This window comes from Anser anser, assembly GCF_964211835.1.
Source record: "Anser anser genome assembly, chromosome: 17".
Taxonomy (NCBI): Eukaryota; Metazoa; Chordata; class Aves; order Anseriformes; family Anatidae; genus Anser; species Anser anser.
In genome coordinates this window covers 2,738,667-2,766,498 of record NC_139738.1, presented here as the reverse complement: position 1 = coordinate 2,766,498, position 27,832 = coordinate 2,738,667, and the positions used below count along the sequence as shown (strand labels likewise).

General features: G+C 45.9%; 1 protein-coding gene across 3 annotated transcripts; it reads left to right on the top strand.

Moving 5' to 3' along the window:
* The first annotated feature begins 802 nt into the window (after nt 1–802).
* On the top strand, nt 803–27,832 carry ATAD3A (ATPase family AAA domain containing 3A). 3 transcript variants are annotated; one of them, XR_014573248.1, is made up of 17 exons: nt 805–1,058; nt 1,155–1,231; nt 1,872–1,973; nt 3,490–3,549; nt 3,912–3,981; nt 5,041–5,206; nt 5,925–5,994; nt 10,091–10,246; nt 10,455–10,511; nt 11,419–11,544; nt 13,898–14,022; nt 16,198–16,249; nt 17,023–17,093; nt 19,111–19,278; nt 19,976–20,084; nt 26,956–27,088; nt 27,395–27,530. XR_014573248.1 is itself a non-coding variant. In XM_083802497.1 (16 exons), exons 1-16 carry the CDS (start codon nt 842–844, stop codon nt 23,270–23,272), a joined length of 1,755 nt encoding a protein of 584 aa, XP_083658623.1. In that variant the 5' UTR covers nt 803–841; the 3' UTR covers nt 23,273–23,409. The 3 variants fall into 3 exon arrangements, 2 of the variants coding, with proteins under 2 accessions (XP_083658623.1, XP_083658622.1); XM_083802497.1 differs by lacking the exons at nt 26,956–27,088; nt 27,395–27,530 and adding an exon at nt 23,144–23,409 and having other exon boundaries at nt 803–1,058; XM_083802496.1 differs by lacking the exon at nt 26,956–27,088 and having other exon boundaries at nt 807–1,058; nt 27,395–27,832.

The following is a 27,832-nucleotide window of genomic DNA, read 5'->3' as shown; positions in this document are numbered from 1 at the left end:
GCCACACACCGGCTGCAAGCCCTGGCTGCCTGGCCACGACTCCTTGTTCTGGCGGGCTCATGGTGGAAGGGGCAGCTTTTAGTCTGGAGAAGAGGAGGCTCAGGGGAAACCTCATTGCTCTCTACAGCTGCCTGAAAGGAAGGTGTGGGGAGCTGTGGGCTGGCTCTTCTTGTAGATAACCAGTGATAGGACTGGAGGGAATGGCCTCGAGTTGTGCCAGGGGAGGTTCAGGTTGGAAATTGGGAGACATTTCTTCTCAGAAAGAGCGGTCAGGCATTGGGACGGGTTGCCCAGGGAGGTGGTGGAGTCACCGTCCCTGGGGGCGTTTGAGGAAAGGTTGGACGTGGTGCTTGGGGACACGGTTTAGTGGGTGACATTGGTTAGTAGGATGATGGTTGGACCAGACGATCTTGGAGGGCTTTTCCAACCCTAATGATTCTAGGGTCCTATGTTTCTTTTCCCCTCCCTGTCTCTCCCTTCTCCATGGCCCCCCCGCCGCCATTTTGGGGCTGCCCCCAGGGCCGCGCCGCTGCCATGGCAACGCCGCCACGCGCCCGTTGCTAGGGCGGAACGCCTCCCTGCTAACCTTGTCCCTCCCCTCTCCCCGTCCTCACCCGGGTCCCCCCCCCTCCCCTCCCCTTCCCTCCCCTCGCCCCTCCCCTCCGCCCCCCGAACCCGCCTCCGATTGGCTGCCGGCGGGGCGACGTCACCCGCGCGACGGCGCCGGGCCCAATCGGGGGGCGGCGCGGGCGCGGGGAGCGGCGCGTGGCGGGCGGCCGGCGGGGTGCTGCCGGTTGGGCGGGGCCGGGCGGAGGAGGAGGAGGAGGAGGAGGCGGCGGCCATGTCGTGGCTCTTCGGCCTCAACCGCGGCGCGGCCCCGGGGGGGGGCGGCGGGGACGCGGCCGGGGTCTCCCTGCCTCCGGCCCCGGGGGGTACCGGAGGTGCCGGTGGGGGAGGAGGAACCGGGGACCGGCACCCGCCCAAGGACAAATGGAGCAACTTCGACCCCACGGGCCTGGAGCGGGCGGCCAAGGCGGCGCGGGAGCTGGACGCGTCCCGTGGGTGACGGGGGGGGGGGGGAAGGGGACGGGGTTGGGGGGGCGGCCCCGGGGGAGGGCTCGGCGGGTGCTAACGGCCCCTGCCCTCTCCTGCAGGCCACGCGAAGGATGCCCTCAGCCTGGCGCAGATGCAGGAGCAGACGCTGCAGCTGGAGCAGCAGACCAAGCTCAAGGTGCGCGCGGCGGGCTCGCCGGCCCCTTCCGAGGAAACGTCGGGTTTTGGGGGGCTGGCGTCAGCCGGAGCCCCGTTATCCGGCGATCTGCCGAGGGTCCGAAGTCGTTTAGGTTGCGGGTTTAGCTTTGGCAAGGGGGGTGCTTGCTTTGGAGGAATGAGAGCACTGGGAGGCGAAGTGCAGCGGGGTTGGCGCCTCCTCCGGCACGGTTTCCCCCCCGTTTTTTTGGGTAACTGGCGTGTCTGGAGTGGGTTTGTAAATCCTGCAATACCACACTTGTTTTTAGGGAGTCGTGAGGGTTTTCTGCAGGGAATTGTAGAGTAGTTGGGTAAAAGTGAGACTTGGGTGTGCTTTATCATGTTTTTTCACTTTTTTTTCTGGAAAGTACGATTTAAATTGTATTTAATCGCTAAACATCAAACTACACAATTCTTGTAGTCTTCTTACAATCCTACTTTAGCTTTCTTTTGTCACTGGTTGGTTTTGGAGGGTACCATTCTGATAACAAACGCATCGCTTGTGATCCTGTGATTCTTTGAATCACTTTAATTCTGTGACTTGGAATATAATTGCCATCATCTTTTCTCCCTAGGGTTATGTATTGAGCTCGTTTGTGATAACTATCTGCTTATCTTACCAGGAGTATGAAGCTGCCATAGAACAACTGAAGAATGAGCAGATACGGGTACAAGCAGAAGAGAGACGAAAAACGCTCAGTGAGGAAACAAAACAGCATCAAGCAGTAAGGGAACGGGGAGGAAGATAACTGATAAGAGACCTCGTTTGTATTTCCCATGTGGAAAATGAAACACTGCATGAATTGCCCCTTTGGATGGTGGTGGGGTGGCAGTCAGATGTAAATGGGAGGCCACTCACTGGCTGAGCCTGTCTTTTACCCTGGCTTTGTGATGATGAATTTAATTTGTAGTTACGTGCACCTATGTCTACTTGAACTTTTGGTACCAAAACCTTGGTATCGTCCGAAGAGACGGGTAATGGCACTTGCTCTTGTTTACTCTTTGAAATTCCCCTAAAGGAATTTTTAGGGAACTGCTGATGAACAACCTGAGGGACACTTTGTATTTAAGAGCTGATGGCTTTATAACATTGTAGACTATTGGCTTATTGAGCGCTGTTACCCTGGACAGTGAAATGCCTCAAGTTATTTGGATTTCGGTATTAAGTAGCTGGTCAGCTTCGATTTCTTCCAAGTTTAATATTTTGAACAGAAAAAGTAACAAAGGAGAAGCGATGCAAATCTGTGAGCCGCTGGAGGCTGCGTTGTGAGTGATGTAGGTGTTTTCTGCTATGCTCTAGCATGAGTGACTGAGGTGGCAATAGTACTGAAATCGGGGCAACTTAAGCTAGCTTTTTTTCTAATAGCTCGCATATGGTGGCTTTTTACTTTGAAAAGACAGAAAAGTAGGGGATTGATTGATTCTAACTGATTATTCACTTTGGGAATAGAGCTAGAACCACTGGATTGGCACATGTTGCTTTTTATCCTGTCGGAGTTTAGACTTTGAACAGGGCCGGCTCAGGAAGCGGGCCTCGCAGTCTGTTCACGAGTTAGCGCTTGGATTCTTGCAGTTCACAGGGCATTACTTGAAGTCAAAGCCAACTTGATCGTGATCTGTTTCTGAAGTGCCATGCTTTAACGTAAAGTTATTGAGGAGGTAACTTGCAAGCTGTTCTGGTGTCTCTATATTTGAAGTGGAGAATAATATCACCCACTGTGCAGTCCTCGTTGATGGACTGGGGCCCTCAGACCACTTCTGTTGAGTTTAGATGATGTAGATATATTTGCCAGTTGTAGTGGAAAATTGATGACAGAAACTAATGAGGGACAAGAAAAAGGATCAGGAAGGGAGCTTATCTGACAGGCAGTATGTATCTGGACACTTCTATTGCTTGCAGTCGCCAGCCCAGGTACTATGTTTTAGAACATGAAGGCATGTTGATCCTAGTAAGTAGGTGTCCCTTTCTGGGCCAGAGAACACTTGTTCTTTGTTTTTGTATCTGCCATACCTTAAAATGAGGTCAGACTATTAGATTTCTCAGCATAGAGGAGTTTATGGAGCTGGCTGAGGAAACTTGTCCCAAACTTTGCCCATTGATTTTTTCAAACCCTGGATTTTATTTTTTTTTCGTGCCTGCTTTATTTTTTTTTCCCCTGCATGTTCCAGATATCATTGCCCTTGGAACTAGGTTCTTTCAAGTGCCTAATCTTTTTATTCTGACTACTATTTTTTTTCCAGCGAGCCCAATACCAGGACAAACTGGCACGGCAGCGCTATGATGAACAGATGCGACAGCAGGTATGGTAGCTTCCTTCTCTAACCCAGCTGGGATCTGAATAGTAGCTTTCTTATGTCAAAGGTCTGGAAATGTGCCTTATCATGCTGGCCAGGTAGCTAATGCTTGACACAGTTGCTTTCATCCATACTATTCACTTGGTATCAGTGTTTCTGGCCAGACAAATCAAAGATCAGGACTTAGAACCAAGTGGCTAAGAACATGGGACTATGAATGTGAATCTGAGAGATGGGGAGCAGAAGAATGCAGTTCAGCCTAAGGACCAGCTTCTTGATAGCAATTAATATACTTAAGCTTACATCAATACCTAGTGACTGGGTCCTTACAACTTTAATGCATCTTCTGCTGTCACCTCTGCCTCCAGCAACTTGCTAATGAGGAGAACCTGAGGAAGCAGGAGGAATCTGTACAGAAACAGGAAGCCATGAGGCGTGGTAAGTTACAATTTTTCTTTCACAGTTGACAAAGTGGGTGGGCAGATCGGTCTCCGCTCTGGTGTTTGACTCCTTGTCTGTGTTGGCTCCACGTCACAACAGGGCACGTGCTAATGTGACATTGGCAAACAGCAGGTAGATCCCAGTAGTACTAGAACTGCCAATTGATTGAAAAATCAGTTTAAGAAGTGCCTGAAGTACTGAATGTCTGCTCTGTGGTGCTTGGATTTCCCAATAAACTATCAGCATCTCCTGATATTGCAGTGAAGTCCTGCTCTTATACTGGAGCAATCTAAAACAGAACCAATTTTGAGGAGGGAAGAGAGAGAAAATAGCTGCTGGGAGTAGTGGTTAAAACCATGTCACCTAACCTCTATTTGCTTTTTGTTGTAAAAAATAAAAGCTGAATAATGACACCTTAGTCTGAAACTTGCTTTGTTTCTTCTCATTGTTACGGAGTTGCTGCAGTCACTGGGTTGGGAGAGCCAGCAGGACTCCACTAGGCCACGAGTGTCAGAAATGTAAGGCGGTTTGTAGGTGACCCAGTGGGAACAGAAAGTTGCTCTGCATGCACGTGTTCTGCCAAGTTGTCTGCTCCTTGCTGCCATCTAGTGTGCTCTGGGCTTTGATCAGTATCCTTGGAGTATTGTAGCAACCGTTTAACAAAGCTCAGGGGTGAACCTTGGAGGAGGAGGAGATTTCATTCCTGAGGTCCCCACCTCCTCCCAGAGGCACTGTGTTTTTCCTTCTCTGTTGCTTTATCCCATGTTGTCTAGCTCTCTGGCTGAAGTCTGTCCTAAGCAATTTTTGTGGTAACAGGTTTCCGGAACAGATTTATGATTGTCTTGCAGTGCCCTCTCTGGAGAGGGACACCTATTTGGTGTGTGATCCCTCTGAGCACCGAGGGAGAATTCCTTGCCTGTCTTCTCTGATACTGTACTGGTTGGCTGTGGGACCACACACAGCTGTGGTGAGGCCAGGATGAGTCAATGCATCTTTCCCCAACCTGCTGCCTGGGATTCAGCCAGCCCAAAAGATTGTTCTCTCCTTTTTTTAAAGCTACTGTGGAGCGAGAGATGGAGCTACGGCATAAGAACGAAATGCTGCGCGTTGAGGCAGAAGCAAGAGCCCGTGCCAAGGCTGAGCGGGAGAACGCAGACATCATTCGGGAGCAGATACGCTTAAAAGCTGCTGAGCATCGCCAAACTGTGCTAGAGGCCCTCAAGTATGTGCAAGCCGACAGGAGGACGTGGTTGCCTAGCTTCTGTGCAGTTTTCCCCTACCATGTAGGAAACCATTGCTGTTTATTCCTCTAAGCTCTGAGGAATATTAAAACTGAACAGCTTTGTGCTCTGTGCAATAGGAGTTAGTTGAAAGAGAAGGTTCTTTTTAACGTGTCTTGGTACGTTGTGATCTGAGTGTGAACCAAAGAGAGTACAGAGCTATGAATTTTGTACAATTTTCAGTTTTGAAAACAGATGTTTTCAACCTGTGTTTAGTAAGATTGAGATTTGGTTGCTGTGAAAACTGAGTTCTTTACATTTTCTGAACATAAACCATAAAAGTAAACCCGTGCGTCTCCAAAGGGTGGGCGTTTGAATTTTAAATTTGTAAATTTCAGGTACTTTGAGACCTTTGAATAGAAAGAGCTTTTCATTTAAAGATTACAACGCATCACTTACCACTAAGCTGATTCTTTAATATATTAAATCAGCCTAGTGCCAAATGCATTTTTGGATTTAATCTCAGGTCAGGTGTAGACATCAGATGACTATAAATGTATGTACATGCTCGTTCATGTTTGAGTTCCCAGGTGAGCCCTCAGTTTGTTTTGACTGGTTCTAAAGAAGATCATAATAGAATATAAAACTGTTGTAAATTGTTTCAAATCAGTCATCAAGATTCTTCTCTCTCCTGTTTGTCTTGATGTTTTGTTACCATAGGACAGCTGGAATGCTCTTTGGGGAAGGATTTCGTGCTTTTGTAACAGACTGGGATAAAGTTACAGCCACGGTAAGATTGTGTCATGTACTGATAGCTTCCAGAAAAGTCTGTGTAAGTGTATGCAAAACTTATCTCCTGGCTGTGGTATGTCTGTGAAATTTTATGGCATGAATGTGCTGCTTAGTGCTGTCTTGCAGTGTTAATTTAAGGAGATACCACGTTCCAGATTTTTATACTAATTAATTCTCATCTTTGGTCACATAAAAGTTCTGGCTTTGATCAGCCCCGTAGAATTGTCTTGCCTTTCGAGGAACCACCACGTTAACGAACACGTTGCCTGAAGGTTTGCCTGCTGCTACAGGTAACAGGGGGAGGTTCTGTGAAGAAGTATGCTTCTTTTCATCCTAGCGTTTGTTCACAGTTGATCTAGCATTTGCTGCCCCTTGTGTACCTAACGCAGCAGTATGTAGGTAACGAACGTTATCAAACGCGTAACGTTGCTTTGTAGGACTACTTTGCAAGCGGTGTTTTTTGTGGGAACAGTGATCTAATCCCAGCTCCTTCCTGCTGATGTCTTCTGGTTAAACTGCAATCTGGAAATGGCTCTTTAGGGATACCAGGGAAAACATTGACAATGTGTAAGAGTTGATCTCTGGTGGACAAAAAAGGGGTTATTTCTTCTAGACCACTGTTCTCCAAAACTTGTCATTGTGTACACCTCACAAGTAAAAAATAATAATAAAAAAATCTGACAGTGTTCTCCCGCCACAGGTATATTTATTTATAAATTATTGGAATTACAGTAACAAATGTATATATCTTCTTCCTGCACCCCAGTGGGTGGTCTTTCATACCCCCTGGGATGCATGCATGATGCTTTGGAGACCACTGCTCCAGACGAGGGATACAAGATAGTGACATGAAAGGGGAAGATTGTGTTCTTTTTTTGTCTTGCCTGGAGAATTTGGATGATTACTATGCAACGATTGCCATGCAGTCTTCACTAACTTGAACACGCAGGCTTCTGCCTCTTCCCTGGTGGGAGTTCTCACTGCATCTGCATTCAGAATTCCCATATTTATTGTAAAATTTCTCTTCTCCTTGATCTTCATCCCATTAATTTATGAGAAAGCATTGCTGGGGAGTAATGAGCATATAAATACTGAATGTTGATCACCAGGGACAGCGTCCTGTCATTACAACAGGGAGTGGAGAATAACACAAGATTTCCTGGGTAAATATTGAAAGGAGAGCGTTCCTTTCTTTTCACTGCAGCAAAAATGCAAATGCTTTTAAAAAACGAGTAACGCCGTTAATCACTTGCTAATGATGGGCTTTCTTCCTCTCTCTTTGCCTTGACTGACATATTTTTGGTGTAGTCTTGGGCGCCTGCATCTCCTCATCATGGGGGAAAAATGTTGTTTATGGATAAGCTGGAAATGTAGAGATCGCTTGTAGAAGTGTTGTGTGTCTTGATTAAAGGCCATCTAAGCTTATTTTCACGGGAGGAAAGAGCATGGCAGTTACCTCATGTTGACGTAAGGCTGTCTCTCACGGCACTACTTACAACAAAACTTCGCGGTGCTCAAATAGTTTTAGTAGCATGGCTTGTTAAAATGGACAATTTGCTTGAAATCAGTCAACCATCTGCTCCGCCAGCCAGTTTTATACGGGGAGGCTGGCACAAAAGATGCTTTGTCTGAGTGAGTGCACGCTTTCAGTGGATCCTTTTGTAATCAGCAGGCCCTACCTGGAGTGCCTGCAGTATCCGGAGCCTTTTGAAGATTACTGCCTGGTGCTTTTAGCTGCATATTCTCTTGACCCAGATACCAGTTTCCTGCATTATGGTCACTTTTGCTTCTGACGAGCTCTTGTCTTGTGAATTTAGGACTTTTTTTTAAATAATGCCAGGAGTGCATATATTTTTGGAAAGGAGATAACACAGCCCAAACTCTTACATTTTCTGTTGCTTTGAAAAATGCTGTAATGCAAGATTTAGCCAGTTCTTTTTAAGACTTCCTCTAAATTAGCCCTGGATTTTCATCTCTTTCTGCCTACTGTAAGGGTTGCTTCTTTTCCTACCTCTCCCCATCTGTGTAACCCCAAGATTCTGTTCAGAGTTGGTTTTGTTTTCAGTGGAATTAACTTTGTCAGGCATAGATTGCTTCCTTTGCTGGATACTTCGTGATGAGCAGATAGGCACTGTAATCAGACTGATTTGTGGAGCTGGCGTAGTGATTGGGCTCTTCCGGGAGGGTGAGTTGAATAATTTTCCCATTTTGATATGTAGCTGTCAATCTCCAAGCTGTTTTTTTTCTCTGCATCTTGTAACGTGGGTGTCAATCCGATAAACTTCCCTCTGCCTGGATGGATCTGATGTACCAACCCCTAACTTTGCTGCTAAGCAGATGAGGCAAGGGTACGTGAGGTCTTTGTCAAGGTACCTTGCTTTCAGAGGGAGGCTGCTAAAAAGGTGGAGTCTCTTGTGTCTTCCAAATGCCTGTAAGCTGAGATGAATCGGGTGCAGAGTTCATCTTATTCTTTGTATCTTAGAGCCTCCAGCTCTAAACCCTTCGTGTTTCCATCCAAAGCACAGGTATGTTGCACGTCTGAGCAGATGGTGTCTCATGGTTTATTGAACGATGCCATCCTTGTTGTCCTTGAGCTTTTTGACCTTGTTCTGTACTTGTAGCAGAAGCCTGCTCACTCTAAAAGCAATTGCAGCTTGCCCTTTTGTCTACCTGGGCTTGCTCTGGTAGGAATCACTGGCATCTAGCTGTGAGCTGAACACGGCCGATTCCTTACACTCGGAACGGTGAGGAACAGTTGGCCTCTTCCCAAACACCTCTCAGTTTAAAAGTAATACCCCTTGTTCCTTGCATTTTCAGTTGAATAGGATTTCTTGGTAAAGCAACTGACTAGATTAGATATGTATGAACAGGTGGAACGGGAGGCTTATGTTTGTGCACCTGAATTAAAGGTTTATAGAAGGTATCAGTGCTTTCAGTCTCTGGGAACAAGGTTTAAGGAGAAAATCCCATACGTGCTAAAGATTTCTGTGAAGTCTTGCTTTCAAATCCTGCCTATCCCGAGATGTTAGTCATAGGAACCTCCTGGAATGTCTTTAGCATTGTCAGCACAGCTCCTTGTCTGTTCTGACAGCTCGCTATGGTGGAAAATGCTGCCTGCAGGGCTGCTTGGTTTAATGTGAGCCAACTTAGCGCTGAGCTGAGCAGCGACCATAAACCACAGAGCAGTCTGGAGTCTTTCTGCTTCACTGACAAATTGATGGGAATGTCTCGCATTCTAGGGTTTCTGAAAGACCTCATCTTTCACTGTAATGCAGTGGTGGTAATTCCCATGGTGGTTTTAGCTCTGAAACTCTTCTTGAGTACCTGTTTTTCTTCTGTATTGGACCTGACACGACTGTTCTCCTTCAGCAAGTGGTTTTGGCCTCTGCTGTCACTGCACTTACTTTCTCTGTCTCCTATTCAAAATGAGTTCTAGGAAGCGTTTTTGAACAGCAGCAGTTCTCGTGTACCAGTATTTACCAAAAATACTAGTGTACGGTGCTGTGTTGATGTTACTGCCCCATTTATGGTGCTACCCCTGTTCTTACGTGGGTCGTAGGCTTACTGTGTGGGACAGTTCTAGGGCTCAGCTGTGGGAATGTCTGTGTGACTGATGCATAACCTTATCCGTTCCTGTTTTTCTCCTTACTATCCATTTTTTATACCCTGATGGTCTCTGTACTCGTTTCACAGCTTTTTCTGCCTGTGTTTTGACAGGTGATCGGTGTGTATTCACTTGGGAGCATCTGCCCCTTTGTCCTTGGTGGCAGCCACAATTTGGATGTTTCCCTTGGCATCTTCAGTTCAGCACAAGTTTTCATGCGTGAGGAGGGGGTGGTCTGGCAGGCATCACCTGGTTTATTCCAGCTTATTATTATTAAGTGCCTGCATGGAATACCTTTTTGAAAAAAAAAAGGCAGGGGGGAGAAATGAACTTGACTGTGTAAACAGCAATAAAACATCTGAGCACAAAAAAACCATCCTGCTTGCTAGCATCTGTACTGAACCATAGTTCCCTACCACAAGATGTACTGCACATGTCCGCCGTTGCTTTACTATAAGTTTTTTCTAATCCTCACCCCTTTCCTTTCCAGGTGGCAGGCCTAACCCTGCTGGCAGTGGGAGTTTACTCTGCCAAGAATGCCACTGCAGTAGCCGGGCGATACATAGAAGCACGCTTGGGCAAACCTTCCCTGGTGAGAGAGACCTCGCGTATTACTGTGCTGGAGGCACTTAAGCATCCTATCAAGGTAAAGTTTAGCTTTGTTTTTGTCTTGTTCTTAGCCACGAGGATGCAAAACTCCTTTTACAGCTCTGTGGGTCTTTGAATAAACATACGATTAGAGACTGCACAGGTGAGCTGATCTCGTTGCCATTTTATATAAGATTTGGGGGTATTGAGTTTCAGAAGCAGTGGTTGATTTCTACACGTGAGTGATTGATTTTTGTCCTCTCTAGGTTGGTAAGCGTCTTACCAGCAAGGCTCAGGATGCCCTTGAAGGAGTTGTTCTCAGTGTGAGTACTGTCTTTTGCTATCTTGGTCTGGAATGATGACTTCTGAATCTCAATAGGAAAAGCTGTTACCGTACAGACGCTTCCAACGCTGTAATTCCAGTAATTCTGAAGACTTATCACCCTTGGGGCACCGAGACCATAAATAAGTTCCTGCGTTCAGTGACGTACATTAACAATTCTGTTAACCTTCTTTTCCCTCTGTGCAAAGCAGTTAGAAATCCTAGCTCAGTGCTTGCCTGGCTGCAGTTTTTCTCTGTAGTCAGCATGTTAATATTCAGAGTTCTGCTTGTCTCATCTAATCTGTGAAATATTACTGAACCTAGATCTGCTTGTAGGCCAAAAGCCTCAGCAGCATGTGCACTTGCCCATCTTGTGAATGGTTCTCAACTTGCTAATTAGGGCTGCCTCTGTGTATTTGATTCTGAATTTTGATTCCTTGATATCAGGCAAATTCAAGTGCTCAAGGCTGCTGAGAGAAAACGCTCCTGCAGGAGTAGCTTTCTCCCAGTACCTCTATAAAGGCAGTAATGAGTTTGAGCATGGATGTTTATTGCTGAAATGAAAGAATTAGTGCTGCAGAGAGCCGCTTACGTTTTGACATATCCCTCCTGGGGCATCCAGGACGAAGTGAATGTTGAGGTGTTAGCACTTCTTAGAGCAGTTACTGCACTGCTTCCTGGCTTGATAGAAGAGAACCGCAGTCAAGTGGACAGAACTTGAAATTGAGTAAATCCTGATATACAGAGGGAAACGACCCTAATCCAAAGCAATAGGCAGCTGAAATTGAGGCTTAAAAGCTTGAGACTGTAGGAGTGCTGCCAACTTCTTGCTGGTACCGATCTGTGAAGCTGGTAGATGCTGGTCTCTTGGTACTTTCTGTTCCTTAAGTTTAACTCTTTTCTTACAGCCACAGTTAGAAGCACGTGTGAGAGATATTGCCATAGCAACGAGAAACACAAAAAAGAACAAAAGCCTGTACCGGAATATTCTTATGTATGGTCCCCCCGGCACTGGAAAGACGCTCTTTGCCAAGGTAAACCCTGCCAAGATTCTGACAAGGTGTATGTTGCAGAGGGCTCTGAAAACTACGAGGTCCTAAGCACCCTCTGTGGTCTGAAATCCATCACTTGACCTTTGTGGTTTTGCCTCCCTTTTGGGAAGGGAAGAGGACGTCCACCTGCTCCAGCTCCAAATTAGTGCAGCTGCTTGGATTCTAGCGCTAAGCGTAGGCAGAAGAGCCCTTCCATCTGGAAAAGGCACTTGGCAACTGTGACTTGTGAAATTGCAACACCAGCCTGCTGTCTCGTTTCCACCTCTGTTAATTATATACGCTTGTCTAAACAGGGTTTTTCCTGCTTGTCGCTTACTAATCCTCAAGTGAAAGAAGAGATAGGTATGGATTTACTTTGCACATGTTCCACAAGGATGGTGTTTGCATGGATTTGAGGTGGGATTTGATTTTTGACTTGCTTACCAGTGCTTGCCCGGTAGATCTGAGGTTCCCTATACTTGTTTGATTTGGTGATTCAAGTTGAGTTTTGTGTCCCTGTCAATATGTAAACCTGTAGCCCAATACCTTGCTGCTGTCTCCAAGAGTCTGCCAGCTGGTTTGGATTTGTGAAGCCAGTAGAGAGGGGCAGGGCTAGGAAATCGCAACAGAAACATAAAGAGAAGAAGGAAGAAGAGCTGAGAAAAGTGTTTAGCAGTGGAGAAAGGGGAAGAAGTGTATTTAACACCCAGTAGCATGGAAACTCCAAGGGGCTGGTGGTGGTAGCTGTAAAGGATTGGAACAGGTTGGAAGAGTGAGGAAAGGGCTGAGTGCATCTGACACTTATGCTCTAGAGGGGAGCAAATACTGCCCTGAGAAGCCGACTGTTTTTTGAGCTGTGGCTTTGGCACTTGGGTTAATGGCAGTGACTGTACAGTTTGCTGTTACTGCTCTTCCAAAAAGGCGACGTGTCACAGTGTGCTGGCCTTTGCTGCAGCGCAAAGCTTTATGGGTCTGCAGCTGTAAGTATTCCTGCTATATGACAGGGTTCTTGAGACAGATGTGAAAACACTTGGATATAACCATCAAAGCTCCCAGCTTCGTTGGACTGATGTAAAACACTAAACATTAGCAGCAGGAGCTGGGTGGTTTTAATAGGCAGAGCAAAGCTTTCTTTTTTTTTTTTCCCTGCCTCCTGCTGCGCAGCAGATAATTGGTTGGGTTCAGCTAAGCATGTTTTGCTGGAGCTGTTGCTTGTCTACGTGGGTTGACTTGTTCATTTTAACCTTCAGATGACTTTCTTTGACTCACAGGGCTGGATAGCCAGCTCTGGGTCAGCTGATGATGTGTAACTCAGCCTGCTGTCTGTCACCGTGGCAGGGCTCAGTTGGAGGCTGGTTTGTGAACCGTTCTGAAAGAGAGGATGGAGATCTTTCCCTTTATTGGCTTCACATCCTCGCCATGCCTGTTCTTTCAGACACAGGCAGTTGCGGGCTGATTCACCACTGAGGTGTCGCAGTGAGATGGAGAAGAATTTTAAGCTGGAAGCTTAATTACCGTGTTACGTAGCCCTTGGCAGACTAGTTGGGGCTGAAGTAGAGGGAGGTTTCCTGAGGCTGTTATTCTGCCCTGCAGTGGCGTGGCAGCCTAAGCAAACTTCGGTCAGTGCGAGCCATAGACTCGTCTGATGTTCTCAGTTAATTTTGGCTGTCTCCTGTCAAACTTGCTTTATGGGCAGGCTTGCATTTTGTGACTTAGCTGAAAAAGCGCAGATTTGAAAGGCTTCTTTGGTTGGTTGGTTTTTTTTAAATACCTGAAGCTAAAGGGAGATATTTCCAGTGTGCCTCAGGAGCTTCATCAACCCCCTTTGTTTAGTACCCACCAGACTAAGGAGTTGTGGCAGGTTTTAAAAACACGGTAGTAAAGTTCTGTTGTTTTGTCTGAATACTCAGTGGGTTCAATGAGCGTTTCAGTCTACTTTTTTTTTTAAATAAACCAATACAACTTTGAGTTATATTAGTTAAGCACCTGCTGAAAAGAATCCGGTTCTGCTGCACAGGGGAAGTAAATTACAAACTAGACCATGAAGAACAGAGTGGAAGGAACAAACAACACAAGTTTCAGATGAAGATATAAGCACTCTCAGCAGTGCCTTCTGCTGATAAAATTTCGTGCGTTGCCACAAAACTAATTTTCCGTCGTCCCTTCCACTTCAAAGCAATGCTGAAAGCTGCCCCCACGCTACTGAAGTGGTAAAGAAGTATTCTCTTCTTTGAGTGTACTCACCGTCTGAAAATAAGCATGTTGATAGGTCTAAGCAACTTTTATTTCTCTCCTCATCTTTTACGGTCTTGCAGTGAAAGGGAGTGCTTAACCCTTTGGTTTTGTTTCCTTCCAGAAATTAGCCGTGCATTCGGGCATGGATTATGCCATCATGACAGGTGGTGATGTTGCCCCCATGGGGCGGGAAGGAGTTACTGCCATGCATAAGCTCTTCGACTGGGCAAACACCAGTAGGAGAGGGTAAGTAGAGGTTCCCCTGGCCCCTGAACGTGCTTCCTTGCTCAAAGAAGCTCACTGCAGTAATGTAGCTCAGAGCCCTGATCCGTGTGAATGATACTCGTGCACAGATGAGGCAACGCTGACCAGGAATAACGCCATCCAAAGTTTGCCTAGGATGGGTGAATTTTTGCTGCTTGGTAGTATTTGCTTGGTAGTATTTAAAAGGCTGAAAGCTTTTGCTCTTCTGCTCCACCAAACCTTTTTTGTTTACTTCAGAGTTTCCAGATCAGCCATAGCTTGACTCCCTGCTGCTCTCCCCGCGCTGGTGGAGAGAAGTTGCACGCTTGAAGGCTGGGCTGCATGTCTTTCAGAGGGATTTCTGTTCTGACAGCATTCAGCATTAGCACAAGTGGAGGTGCAAACAGGTGCTTAAACTCCCTGGATGTTAGATTCCCTGCTGCAATTGTGCAGGTTTTAGACTGGTAGTATTTGGATTTGACTTCTTGTTTAGTTTTTGAGCCTCAAGCAGAAGCAGAGAAATATAAGAAAAAAGGATAGGGTGGAGATGGATGCTAAAGGCATCGACATTAGGTGGAGGTGAAAGTCACAAGCCACTTGTGATTTTTTTGGTCAACTTTAAAAAACAACCAGAAGTATTCATACTAAGGCTAAAACTTGACTCCTTGATTTATTTATTTTTTAAGAGTGTGTATGGGTGTAAATTGATTTCTGTAGTCCAAAGGCAGTTGAGGAGCTGTTTGTCCAGCCAGGTTATTAAAATCCAATAGATTGCTGCATTTGTCACCTAGATATTTCCATTTGCTACTCTGCAAGTTTGTTTTTTAAAGGGGAGAGTAAATGTCCTGAGGATTTCTGCTCCTTAATCTCCTCTTAACCTGATGAGCTGTAGAAGGAAAGGTGTAAGAATCTAAGTAAGCTTAGAAAAAGAAGTTGGAAGATATAGGAGATTACGGATGCTGGCTGAGTTTATTCTGTCCTCATCAAAAACTTGCGTTATAAGAACTTTAAACACTCCAGATACCTTTGATCATCACCTTTGTAAGATGGTTTACTTGTGTCCATATATGTCAGTATTCTAACCTTTGGTAACATGCAGTATTTAAGCAGCCTTTACTCTGGATATCCAACAATCTTAGCTGTTGGTGAGTGCTGTGTTAGCTTTATTAGCTAAAGCAATAGGGGTAGAGGATGCTTCTCTGCAGAGATTGTAGCTGAGAATATTTTCAGAAGGACTGGAATTGAATAAAAGATGTTAAGAGGCCCTGAAATCCCTTGAAAGAAAGCTGTATTTGAAGCTGGACAAGAAAGTAATACAAGCTGTGGCAGCTTTATGAGCAACTTGGTTCTGTTATTGATAAACATCTTTATACGCTTGGTCTCTTGGGAAGAGCACTACCCCTGGGTTATAAGTGAATTTATTTTCGTGAATTATTCATTGACTTTATTAATTCACTTCTCCACAGGTAGTAAAACCATTATATTATTGGCAGTGTGGTTTGGAAAGGAAAAACTCAAGAAAATAGCAAAACAGTGTGCAAGGGAGGACTCTGCAGGTTTTCAGAATGGCATAAGGAAGCATGGCAGGAAGAAGTCACTGTCAACAAGACTTCTGTGCTTCTGTTTCGGCCTTGTAGCCTTGCATACACTCCTCTAGATAGGAGTAATGCTAAAATAAGCACTCATAAGTACCTGGGGAGCAGCACTAGATTTCAGAGATCTGATCAGACTTGACAGGAACATGCCAGCAATGCTAGATAGAAACCCATTGCCAAACTGTGCCCATGAAAATGCCTTTTCTCTGGTAACTGTTTTCTCCCATCTGTATTTAAAAATCTGGAGGAGGTTGAGGTCGTGTGCCCAAGAATTGCTTCTGCTCAGCCTGCTTCCGAACAGCAGGAAACAAAACTGCAGAGGCCTGGAGTCGTTTATGGCCTAAGGTGTCTTAAGCTAACTCCTCTTTCTTAACTGTTGGCATGGGCCAAGAGCATGCGACCAGAAAGTCGCTGCAGCTCAGACGAGAAATGTTGCCTTAAGAAATGAAATCGGTTGTGTAATCCTTTGGGTTTACAGCTGGTCACAAGTGTGGGTGTCAAGTAGGGGGACAGGAGAATTCCTTGAGCCATTGGAGCCTCACTTACCTGTCTCCTATTACTGTGTAGTGCTTTCTTTTTACAGCCTCTTGCTTTTTGTGGATGAAGCAGACGCATTTCTGCGGAAGAGGGCAACAGTAAGTACTTTTTCTGCGGTCGTTATCTGTGCATGCTGCAGTTAGCCAGCCAACCCACAGCCTTCTTGTTTAACCCGATCAGCCAGCTTACACAGGCAGAACGTTAAAACTGGAAGGTGCCACAGTACTCAGTTAAGTCATGCAGAAACAAGAAACGAGCCTCTTACAGCTGAATGGGATGAGCACCTCAAGACTGACGTGGGAATTTCCTGCAAAAGACATGGATGATATCTTTTGGGGGGTTTGCAGGTGACCGGGCAGTAGGAAGGAGGTGCTTTGTACAAATAACTATGTATCTTGAGATGTATTTGTAACCAAGCTGTTTTTCACCGTGTTAACAAAGCTATATCAGCGCACACAAAAAAGATGTATTTTTTCCAAAGTAAGTTACCGTATTGTGCACTGAATCTGGCCTTGCTACTTGAACCCCAGTGGTCTATTTGAAGAGTCAACCCTAAAAGATTACTTTAATTATCCTGTAGGTATCTTACTAGATTAGGGAAAGCCACCTGGGCCATTGTTAGAGCATTGGGTTTGAAATCAAGGGAATCACTGACTGGGCAAATGTTTAACCTCTCGGCTGAAGCTTTGCTTCCTAACTTTTCTCCTGGGTATACAAATTGATCGTTTTTTCCCTTCAAGTTATTACAGTGCTTTGGAGTCTAATGCAAATGCTTGACAATAACAAAACTTACTTTGTCAATAATGCTGCTTAAAGCTGTGACCTCTCGAGTCCCAAGCAGTTGATCTGTCTTTGAATTTCTTCTTTGCAGGAGAAAATCAGTGAAGATCTCAGAGCAACTTTAAATGCATTCCTGCACAGAACAGGGCAGCACAGCAACAAGTAAGTATCCAACCCTTCAATTTTCCTGAGCTGAGGAAAGCCAGGAAGTGCCTATGGTGTGCAAATGAAAGTTGGAAGCCTCTGATCCATACCACTAAGGGCTTGAAAAATTTGCACAGAATATTCCCTTCTTAGTTTATATACCGAATGCAGCTTATGCCTCCTTTATCTTTTCCCGGAACATAGAACTCAGAGTTGTACATAAGGTACAGATTTTTACAAGATGTACAAGTTTTTAGCTTCAGATAGTTTTCCCTCTTTTTCTAGGAAATGGTTCCTTTTAGACTTGTAATATTTCGTAACTGTGGATCTGGCAAAGTTTTATGTTTTTGACCAGATTTATAGTTCTTCTGCAAGCCAGTGAGAGGGAGTGGTAAGGAGGCAGTCCTTTCCCCTGGTATTAGGGTACCTTAGCACTGCTCTGGGCATGCTTGTTTTGGTGCTCCTGGGTGCCATGCCTCCGCTCTAAACAGCAAGGCTGTCATTTTCACGGATGTTTAATTTGCCCCTAACTTAGATCGTGAACCATTCTAGTAGAATGAACACGTCCTCATGATTCATGCACTGCATTTTGCTTCTAAAGAGCCTTATTGCTGCTTTGGGCAGTAAGGCATCCTGCATTCATAAATGGGAATTTACTGGCACAAGCCTAACTGTGTGTAAATCTAGCTGAGTTGGAGAAACCCTGAGGAGTACTGTTATTTGGCTGTACCAGTGAATTGTTACCACTGTAACTGAGCCCTAGGAATTGTGAATTGCTGGCTTAAACTTCCCAAAGAACCTTCTGCGTCTTCTTGCTGGGTATCTGACTGTGCGTGTTCGCTTTTATCCTTCTCACCCGGATGTCCAAGGGAAAGGTTTGAATATTGGGGTGGGTGTCAATGCTTTTTCTAAGCTGTGTTTCTGCAGGGGTTTGGAGGCATTTCTTGTCAGTAGAAAAGGAATGATTTCGTGCCAGTGTGGCTCATGGGCCAGCTAAGTATCTTCAGAAATGACAGCAAAGAACACAGCCCCCTGTAGACTTGGATTTAAATAGACTGCAAGAACGTCAATATTCCAATAGCTGTGGTTAAAAGCCCATTTCAAATTATAATGCACTATTAAGCTGGTAACATCAATTAAGGCATTAAAGTAGAATTGACATGGGGAAAAAGCAGCATTACGAAGCAAAAGAAAGGGCTCCTGTCTTCAAAATGCTCCAGGAGAGAGCATGACCTGGAAGCTGGCACATCTGTAGCGTGGAGCAACGCTTGGTCAAACAAGCCACCACTATATTACAGTACCTTTTGTGAATGCCTCTGCTTCTGCACACGTTAGACTTGTAGCAGGAAGGTGTTCTCAGACTTCCTTGAAAGAAATAAGTGAACTTTTGCCAGCTGCTGCAGAAGAACAACCTCCCCATGCAGTGGCATGCCCAGTAGTGGCTAACTCCCCTTGTCCTTAGGCCAGGATGAACCCATTCCATGCTTTGAGCTGGCTGGGGTTCCAGTTGTGCTGTAGGCTGTCAGTTTGGCAGTCCCTCATAATAAGGATTTTAGTCCTGCTGTGATTCTGGGGTGCTGTGCAGCTAGCAGCTTGAAGCTAGATCCCTGAAGTGGGATTTAAGTTGGAGTTTAAGTACATGCCAGAGAACACTTCTCTCTGTGTTGACTCTTGTTTCAAGGTTTCAGACTTGGAGGTCTGTGGGAGGTTGTACTCTTCCAAAATGTTTCATGCCCTTAACTTGAGGTTGATTGTGGGTAAAATGATTATTTAGGGTTCTGTAGCAGGGACAGGCTGGGGAAGGCTGATACTGAAAGGCGAAGTACTGAGTTAAATACATTTCAGTTGTAAATAGCTTAAAACTGTGCTGCATTTTAGTATGTGGCTTGAAATGCTGTTACAAAGCTGTTTCTAAGAAATCTTTAGATGCGTCAGGTCTTTGATACTGGCCATGCTGGTTCCTGATGTTCAGACAGGTCCTCTAATGTGTTTTTGCATGTTTCTCAATCTTCCTTCTCGTGTTTCATACTTCCAGGTTTATGCTTGTTTTAGCAAGCAACCAGCCTGAGCAATTTGACTGGGCTATCAACGACCGAATAGATGAAATGGTGAACTTTGATCTGCCCCAGCTAGAAGAACGGGAGCGGCTTGTGAGGATGTATTTTGACAGGCATGTCTTGAAGCCAGCTACAGAGGGTAAACAGTGAGTATCCCTGCAGCACTCTTCGCCCATGCAGAATTCTCATTGTTGTTGTTTGTCTCCTCTTCTGTGTATTTTTTCAGTATTTCTAAGTAGCATTTTTCGAGGAAATATCCCTGGTTGTATGTGGCAGGCTGTAGAACATCTTTCCAACTTTTCCAGGAAGTTGAATGGTCGATAGCAAGTTTCCAGTATCTGATCTTGGAAGTGTTGGGGTTACAGTTATATTATCTTACAAATAAAACCGAAAGGCAATCTGACTGGTCTTACTGTCTGTCACGTTATGGGTAAACCCAGTTTAAACCACTCATCCAGATCAGAGCTGGAAAGATGCCTCTTGCCATCCTGTTATGGGGTGAGGTGCCATCCTAGAATTTTATGCCATGCTTTGTCATATATTCAAAACTTAGGAGACCTGTTACTGCGTTGGAGGCAATAATGTAGGTATGGGCACTGTTGGAACTCCTCGTATCCAAGCACTTGCCTCTGCTAGTTTTAATCCAGGTGCACACATTTCTTTGTGCCATAAAATCAGGCTTTCTATCAACCCCTTTATTCAGGATGGATCTTTGTATAGAAGTTGGTCTGGCCTGATCTTTGATTTCAGTTTCATGTTGTTCTTTACAAAACTTACCTCTGGCTTACCCCTCCTCCCGTCACGTGGCTACATGTAAAGTAATCCTTGTGCTTGTGCTTTCAGACGTTTGAAGCTGGCCCAGTTTGACTATGGCAAAAAGTGCTCAGAGATTGCCAGGCTGACAGAGGGCATGTCTGGTCGAGAGATCTCTCAGCTCGCTGTGGCGTGGCAGGTAAGTAGGGCTTTGATCACTGGGCTTCCTGGGTCATGTTCACTTTCTGGAAGGCTTGAATGTTTGAGTTTTGGAGTCTCAGAATTTGAATCACTCTCAAAGTTTCCTTATGTCCTTGCAGTAATACTAGAACGTTGCCAGCTCTGAGGTGGGTGTCAGAACATCTGCATAATTTATCTCACATACCGGAAGAGTTTTTATAATCACTAGTGGGGAAATCCCACTGAATTTAGTGAATGTATTCCTCTCACTACCATTTTTTTCACCTTTTAAGCTACAGAAAGCAAATCTCCTTTCTAGTCTTTACCTGTGGAAGTCATGAGCTGAGATCCAAAGTAGTCATTCAAGTGCTGATAGCCCTCATTTTATTCTTTGTTTGTACGTTAGCACACAGCTGCTTAATTTTCTCATGTGGATTCTGTATTATTGAAACACACTTTGAAGTGTGTGCTGTCATCTGAAAATGTACATAAAGCTTTACTAAAAAAAAATAAATCTGTTCTCTAGCTGCCTGAAGATGTGCCAGGTTAGTACTGTTACCAGCTCAGTCAAGAAACTCAGCAAGATGCTTGACTGGTATTTGAGATTCAGAAGGAGCTGGTGCATGTCGATGGGTTTTAGATGGACTGCCGTAGTGTCCAGTTAGCATCTGTTCAAAAACGGCTCTGGAGAGCTGATGGTATGGAAGAAGGACTAGAATCTTTGGCATATTTGCCTTTCCCAGAACAAGTAGGTTGTGGCTTCACTTTTTCCAAGTATAGCTATGCTTTTTCTTGGCTTCTGATTTTGAAACCCAGAGTAAAGACTAAATGTATTTGTTTTAAACTGTGACAGTGCTGTAGGGGAGAAAGCAGACCTCCTAATTCTTGTAGAAATTCTTTGTCTCTTTATTTAGAAGAGAACCCCACTATCCATGTATGTGAAAGGTCTTGCTGCCACACATTTCCCGTAATTAATAGTTGTGGAAAATGATCCTTTGCATTTTATAACCTTTTCAACTCTCTTGGTTTGTTATTCCTCCCCAGAATTGACCTTGGCTTCTAAAATTTATCCTTTAAGTGATCTTGAAGGAAGGGGAAGGTGGAGGTGACGTTCCTTAGTGTTGTTGCCCTGATTACTTGTTAAAATGTACCTCATAGCACCGGGATTATCAGCAAGGGGGGGCCCCATAAAATTGCATAAGATTATGCTGTCATACGACAGTCAAAGAGCGTTTTAAGGAGGAAAAAAAAAGAGAGAAAAGGGGAGGAAGCAAAAAGCAGGAGAGAGTTGGCAAAAAGATAAGAACAGTTTTGAAGCAGAATCTGCAAAAAGCTTTGTCTGTATCAATCAAAGTTATCGGTGTTCTGGATCAAGGGACTTTATATCTTGTCCTTTTGTTGATCAAGAAAAGTGTCATGGATAAGTGTTAAAATAGCACAGCCTTTTTGCAGCTGGTGGCTAGACACGTGGACCTCTTTCCTCAGGAGCTGGCTGGGTGGATACAGTTCACTAGCAGGTTTGTGAGAGCATCCAAAAAAGAGTAAGGTTTCTGCACTGAATGCTGCCCTAGGCTGATCCTAAATGCTACCATAAGGCTCTTCTTCAGTCGTTGGGTCAAGGAGCTTGCATAGAGCCGTACAGAAGCTTTGTTTTTGCCACGTTTGGCCCCCTGGCTTCTGGCTCTGGCCAGACTTGAACACCTACCTGTGTTTTCCTGCTACGCAAAGTACTGAGGGTATGGCACTGCAGGAGCTGCAGTTAAAAGCCTCTGCGTGAGCAGAGCTCATCGCAGCTGTGCAGATGTTCTGAGCACCCTTAACCCAGCCTCATCTTCTGAGTGGTGTCGGTGTTTTGAGGCCTGGGTCAGGTTTACCAGGTAGCCTGTTACACGAGCTGTTACAATGCTCTCTCCTACCAGGGAAGGATTAATGCTGCTGTTTGAGTCTTTCTGGCAGTGGTAGTCCTGCCTCTTATTCCTGCCTTTCTGCTATCCTTCCCATTGTGCTAGCACACCTCTTTGTACGGCCGTACTATGAACTGGGTCAGGGAGCTGAACAGAATTAAAAATAGCTTGGCAAGACAACTTCACCGCATAGTGACACTTTTGTCTTGGCACACGCGAGGTCAGGGTATGCAGGGGCTGTATGAGCCAGCACGTCTAGCTCAAGCAGTGCTTACCAGACTGTCCTCAGCTGGATGCAGCAGCTGTCAAGTGGTAGTATGCTACCGATAGGACTGCTAATTTCGGAATAGTTGGTCTTTGAAACTCTTGTAGGATTGAACTGTTGATTTTCAAGATGCTTCATGCCAGAGATGGCTGATGCAGGAAATAACACGATGTGAGTAGCACGCACTTAATCCATTTTCAAGCCACGGTTTTGTTCCACTTGGACAAAATTTTGTCTCTCTTGGATGTGGGGAGCTTTAAGGAAACTAACCCGAGGATTTTCTTGTTAAGAGGAAGATCTGGACTTCCCTCTCTTCCCTACTTGCAGTTGCTATTCCTGCCCCCCCCCCAAAGCATTATGGCAAGCTAAAAGCACAGGCAGGAAGCATTCGAGATGTTGTACAAGTTGAGAAGGTAGAAGGCAGGAAGAGCCAAGAAAAGGGGAAAACGAGGTATCTCTTACAGTTCTGGTTTTGATCTTAGTAACACCTTCCAGAGCTGTTAAACAGCAGATGTCGTGAGCCTCGTGCTCTTTAGAAGTCCTCACAGCTGCCTTGAAACAATTATGTCTTGAGACATTTAAGCTTCCAGTGCTTTTTTAGATAGGCTCATCACAACAGCTGCTGCAATACAATATGCCTACGGTCTCTGTTTAATAAATGGATTCAATTGACCCATTCTGGGGAAGATTACAGCACAAAGCCCTAGCGAAAACTGCTTATTGTGAATGCTGGAGCACAAAGCTGGATGGGAGCGTTTTGTTTGCCTTTTGTTTTCAGTTATTTTGCATTGTGCCCTGATGTGACTTGGCGCTAATCCTCAAAGTGTAGGCTTAATTGCAACATGCCTGTTACTTAATTCACCTCAGATTTGTGTGTGTGTTTTCTTAATTAGTTTTTTCCTCCAACAGTCGTTTTCAGTGTTGCTGTCTGCAAGCGTTCCACCTCTGTGGAGCTGTCTGAGAACAAAACCTCAACCAGTGCCTGGACAGCAGAGACGAATGCTCAGGGTGCAGAATGTCAGGCTTAATCTGCGGTGAAGTGTCGTTCTGTTCCACAGGGGCTGTCCTACCGTTACCTCAAGCTGACTGAGACCTTGCTGCCTGCAATTCCAGTCTTAACCTCCATGCGATGAAACCTAGCCAAATCGCCCGCCAGGTAGCTCTAGGAAAGGTAGTGGGGCATCTGTGGTGCAGCTCCCGCTGCTATTCCAGGTCTGCAGAGCTGTTGGAGGAAACGGGCAGGGAGAATCTCTTGTAAAAAGCTGACAGGAAGGTGTTTATCATATTCTTGATAGAGTTTTGAGATGCTGGGACCTACATCGGCTCTACATAGCCTGTCTGATCTCATCTCATGGCCAGAACTGAACCTCAGAGGTGGTTTGGGGAAAGGTAACACGTGGAACCAGCTGGAGAGAAACCATCGTAGCCATCAGCTCTTAACCAAAGAGCAAACTGGAGTGACAGCACGTGGCCACTTCGCTGTCCTGTGGCCTTGCAGTCATTTCCCACGAAGGTGCTTTTGGATTGCTCTGCCAATACTGCTATTAACATAAACATCTTGGTTAAACTAGAAGCCCAAGCACTAGCTGCAGCTTTCGTACATCTAATTTCACTCTAAGCTGGGTTTGAAATTGATTGGGTGCCACTTAAATGAAGCTCTGGTTCGCTGTTGTTTCACTCTGGCTCAGGTTGTCCTGAAACAGAAAAAAAATAAGTGCAGAAAAGCAGAGAGTGTAACCTCTAGTGCTGGGAGAAATATTGTTGTCTGTGGCACAGCTAATAGTCTGCATGCTAGAAATCCATTTTAATCTCTCCTGCAGAAGACCGTGCCTTCCCTTTTGTCCTTGTTCTTTTCCATTCTCCATATCTAATCCTTCAGGAATATAGCACGGATTAGATGCATTTACACACTTTAAAATTCCCGTCAGATCTATTACAGTGCTGTGCAGACTTTCAAGTTCTGCACCCTGAACTTGAACCCATTGATAGGCTTTAGATAAAATGTCAGAGAAGCAACTTTTCATTATTCCCAGCCCTACCCTCTGGAAAATTGCTTTGGCATCACTTCAAAAGAATTCTCAGGAGTTTTATGTCCCAGTGGTAACGACAGAGGTGAGCTTCCTGTCATTTCTTCGCCTTTTGTGCCACGGATATAAATACCTTCTTGCTCCCTGAGTCTTGTTTGTGTTTAAAAAAAAAAAAAAGGTATTCTGCCGCACTAGGTTATGGGAAGAATTAATGTTTCAGAAGTGTTTGAGCTGAAGGACATTATAAGTCTAGGGGGTATCTTTTTTATTATATTTTTGACCAGACTATTGTCATTATAAATGTGATTCAAAGGGTACAGATTAGCTTGTTGGCCATGTAAAAATAAACCTTGTTTCTTGGCTGAAATGAAGCACTGGGTCGTTTAAAGCTGGGCTTGTCATCTGTGATCCATTCCTCCGCTTCCACCAAAATGCTTTGTTTTCAGATTATTTTTTCACTGGGCTCGAGTTACAAAACGCGAATGGTTGCACCGGGAAAAAATGGGTTAAAATTTGTCCATGCAGGAGGCAGAGGTATGAATATAAATGAGGCGCAGAACCATTTTTGTGTGTGTGTGCAAGCTACTCCCAGAAGGGACAGCTGCTTCCCCCATTTGCTTTCTTGACAGTGAGGGCCTGAGGCTTTCTAAAAATAGAAAGTCATTGAGAAAATCAACAGAGCGTGAACTGCACAGCTTTGCAGGAGTTTCCACAGTTAAATTTATGGTCTATGCAGAGGCAGGGAGGAAGGGAAGACATCCTCTCTGTTCTGTGGAGGCATACAGCGCACGGCCCAGGAACGCTCACTCCATTTTAAACCCCCCAGGTCCTTCTGGCTGGAGGGCTACGTTGGCAAAGGGGTGCTGGCTCCTGTTAGCCTCAACTCCCCAGTAAAAGAAAAAAAAAAAAGGCAAGAAATAAACACAAAACAAAGTGCAGGAGGGTGACGGGGTGAGTCAGGTGGTTTTAACCGAGCCGAACCTCCCCGCCATGCCCCTTTCCCAGTGGGTGAGAGAAGGCAGCTCGTGGTTTGATGCCCAGTGGGTGAATATTTGTGGGAAGGATCCGCTTTGTGGGGCGCAGGATGTCTCTGCTCTCTTGTTGGACGCAGGACGAGTGCCTTTGTGCAAAGGCTATTTGCAGGCTCCTTTCTGCTCCTCTGCACTCCCTGCTTGCGGCCGGTGTTTACCCGCTAACTCAAGGCGTGAGCATTAGCCTAAGTCGTCGCTTCTGCCTTAAGGAAGGATTACGTAGGATTTGCACAGGGAAGAGTCTGCTTCTGATGCTTCTTGCAGTAAAAACCAGCGCCTGCCAACTCCACGGTTACACGTGGTTTGTGCAGTAAGACCTTTTCTGCCTGGTGACGTTCCCCATTCTCCAAAAAGGGCTGTGGGGTAGGGGCTGGCACGTAAGCTAGGGGAGCTTGAAACCAACGCTGCAACCTTTTGTCCGTTTGTTGACATAATGACTCCGATTGTTCCTCCTGCAGTGAGCTTGCAGTAATCCGACAGGCAGGAGCAACCACGCGTGGTGGCCCAGTACCGTGTGGGTGCTGTGCAGGCCAACAGCTGGCTCCGGGGTTTGTCTTCCCTCCCGTCCACATCGCTGGACAAGGAGATGAAATGGCTGCACTGATTTCTCCCAGCGATGCTTTTGCAGACTTGTTAAACTTGGATAGAGTAAAGCTCGTTGCTCAAACCTCAGAATCGGTGTTTCTCACTGCTAATGATTCGTGCGGCCCGCGTGTAACACCTTAGAAACACTTCTGCCTGTCTTGAAAGCCAAAATTCCTGTTCCTAACCGGGATCTCGGGGAATGCCCTGCAGACAGAAGGGTTGGTGCGTGACTATCCGTGACACGAGGGCTCTGTGGAAGGAGGGATGTGGACACCTCGGGGCTGTTGGTTTGGGGCAGGCATCCTGGATGTGAGAAGCTGGAGGGGCTCCCACCCTGTTTGTGTCGCGCTCCCCTCTAGCAGGGCTGTACAGGGAACCACAGCACGGAGTCGCTTGCAGGAGCACTCGCACGGGGATTAACCAGATATAGAAATCTGCAGCTCGGAGTTGCTTTGTTACCTTGGAGATGAGTTGTTCAGCTCACACTCGAGGCATCCTCCCCTTCCTTCTAGGGTGCGGGTGCTTGTGCTATCGTCTGTGTAACGCCCATCAGCGGAGCCCTGGCTGTTCTGCATGTTTGGGCACCAGCGACAGCCCTTTTGCCGCAGCTAAAGCGAGGCGGCGTACAGTCCTGTTTACCCTAACGTGCCACTGGAAACGTGGGCAGGTTGGCAAGGGTGTCAGTAGTTCTCGGCCTTTCCTGCAAGGAGCTCCGCTCAAACTTGCGCTGCCTGTCAAAGCAGCAACAGGACCAGGCGTTCGTTTGCCAAGCAGAACTGGAGAGAGACGAGTTGGGGGGTGACCGGAGGGGGTTAGAAGAGGGAAGGTCCCACAGTCAGGTGAGTGTGGGATGGGAATTGGCACAGCACAGAAGTGATGCAGGGGAGTTTCCTAGTGGAAAGCAGGATTAGCGCGTATTAGATGTCACTTTAGAGATGCCGCGTTGCCCATGTTCACCCTGGCACTGATTGTAGTCCTGCCATGTAAGTATTTAAAACCTCTTCTGTTGTCTTGGATGGAATCGTTCAATCACCATGTGCACCTTTTACTCTTTACTTTATCGACTTCGTATGTGCAGCGCTTTTAAAGCAGGAGAGGAAATTTAAACAAGCCGAGTGTGACTGCAGCCTAACCATACCGGCTACGTTCAGCACTATGAACCTGTGGCCTTGTTTCTTCAAAGATTTGCCTCCCAGGAGATCCAGAGGCAGGTAGGCAAAGGTGCTTGTTAGTACTCCAGAGACAGACTGTAGTGTAGCACGTGAATCTTTCTCTGTGCTTGGGCAGGTTTTTTTGTTTCAGTCCCTGGTAGAGCTGCAGCAAGGGAATCCTTTCTGATGGTGATAAGCCAGATCGCTGCAGCTACCACCAGCGACTCAGAACAAGGCTGGATGTTGTGCTAGGTAGCGTGGGGGCAAATGTGCATGAGGAAGAGAGGGAGCAGTTCAGTTCAGCTTTTCACTGCCTGTAGGGTTTGTGATCCCTGGCTCACCTCTCTCCTGCCTTTGCCTCTCCAGGCTGCAGCTTACGCGTCAGAGGATGGCGTTCTTACAGAGGCCATGATCGATGCCCGGGTCGCTGATGCTGTGCAGCAACACCGACAGAAGATGGAGTGGCTGAAAGCAGAGGGTGCTGAAGCAAGCAAAGGGGCCGGCAGAAACCCCCTCCTGCCTTTCCCCAAAGGAACAGCGGTGTGAGAAGCTTCCCGCAGGCTTCTGACCAGCGTGTTTGGGGAAGTGGCGCGGGAGAAAAGCGGGAGGGTCTCCTGGGCAAATGTTGGGTGGAATCATGTGTTAAGTGAGAAATGTGTCCCTGGGTGCAAGGAAGGGGGAAGGAGCGCTGCCTCAGTCTGACTTGGGAGTTTGTGTTTTAAGGATGCACCAGAGGGGGAGGGAAAAAAAAAAGGTTTTAATAAGGCAGAAACAACTGTATTAAAGGACGCTGTTGCTCAAACA

Coding starts and splice junctions, on each gene's coding strand:
- ATAD3A (XM_083802496.1), top strand. CDS start 842: ATGTCGTGGCTCTTCGGCCTCAACCGCGGCGCGGCCCCGGGGGGGGGC. Junction 1,232..1,871: donor AGCAGCAGACCAAGCTCAAG/GTGCGCGCGGCG, acceptor TTATCTTACCAG/GAGTATGAAGCTGCCATAGA. Junction 14,023..16,197: donor GCAAACACCAGTAGGAGAGG/GTAAGTAGAGGT, acceptor TTCTTTTTACAG/CCTCTTGCTTTTTGTGGATG.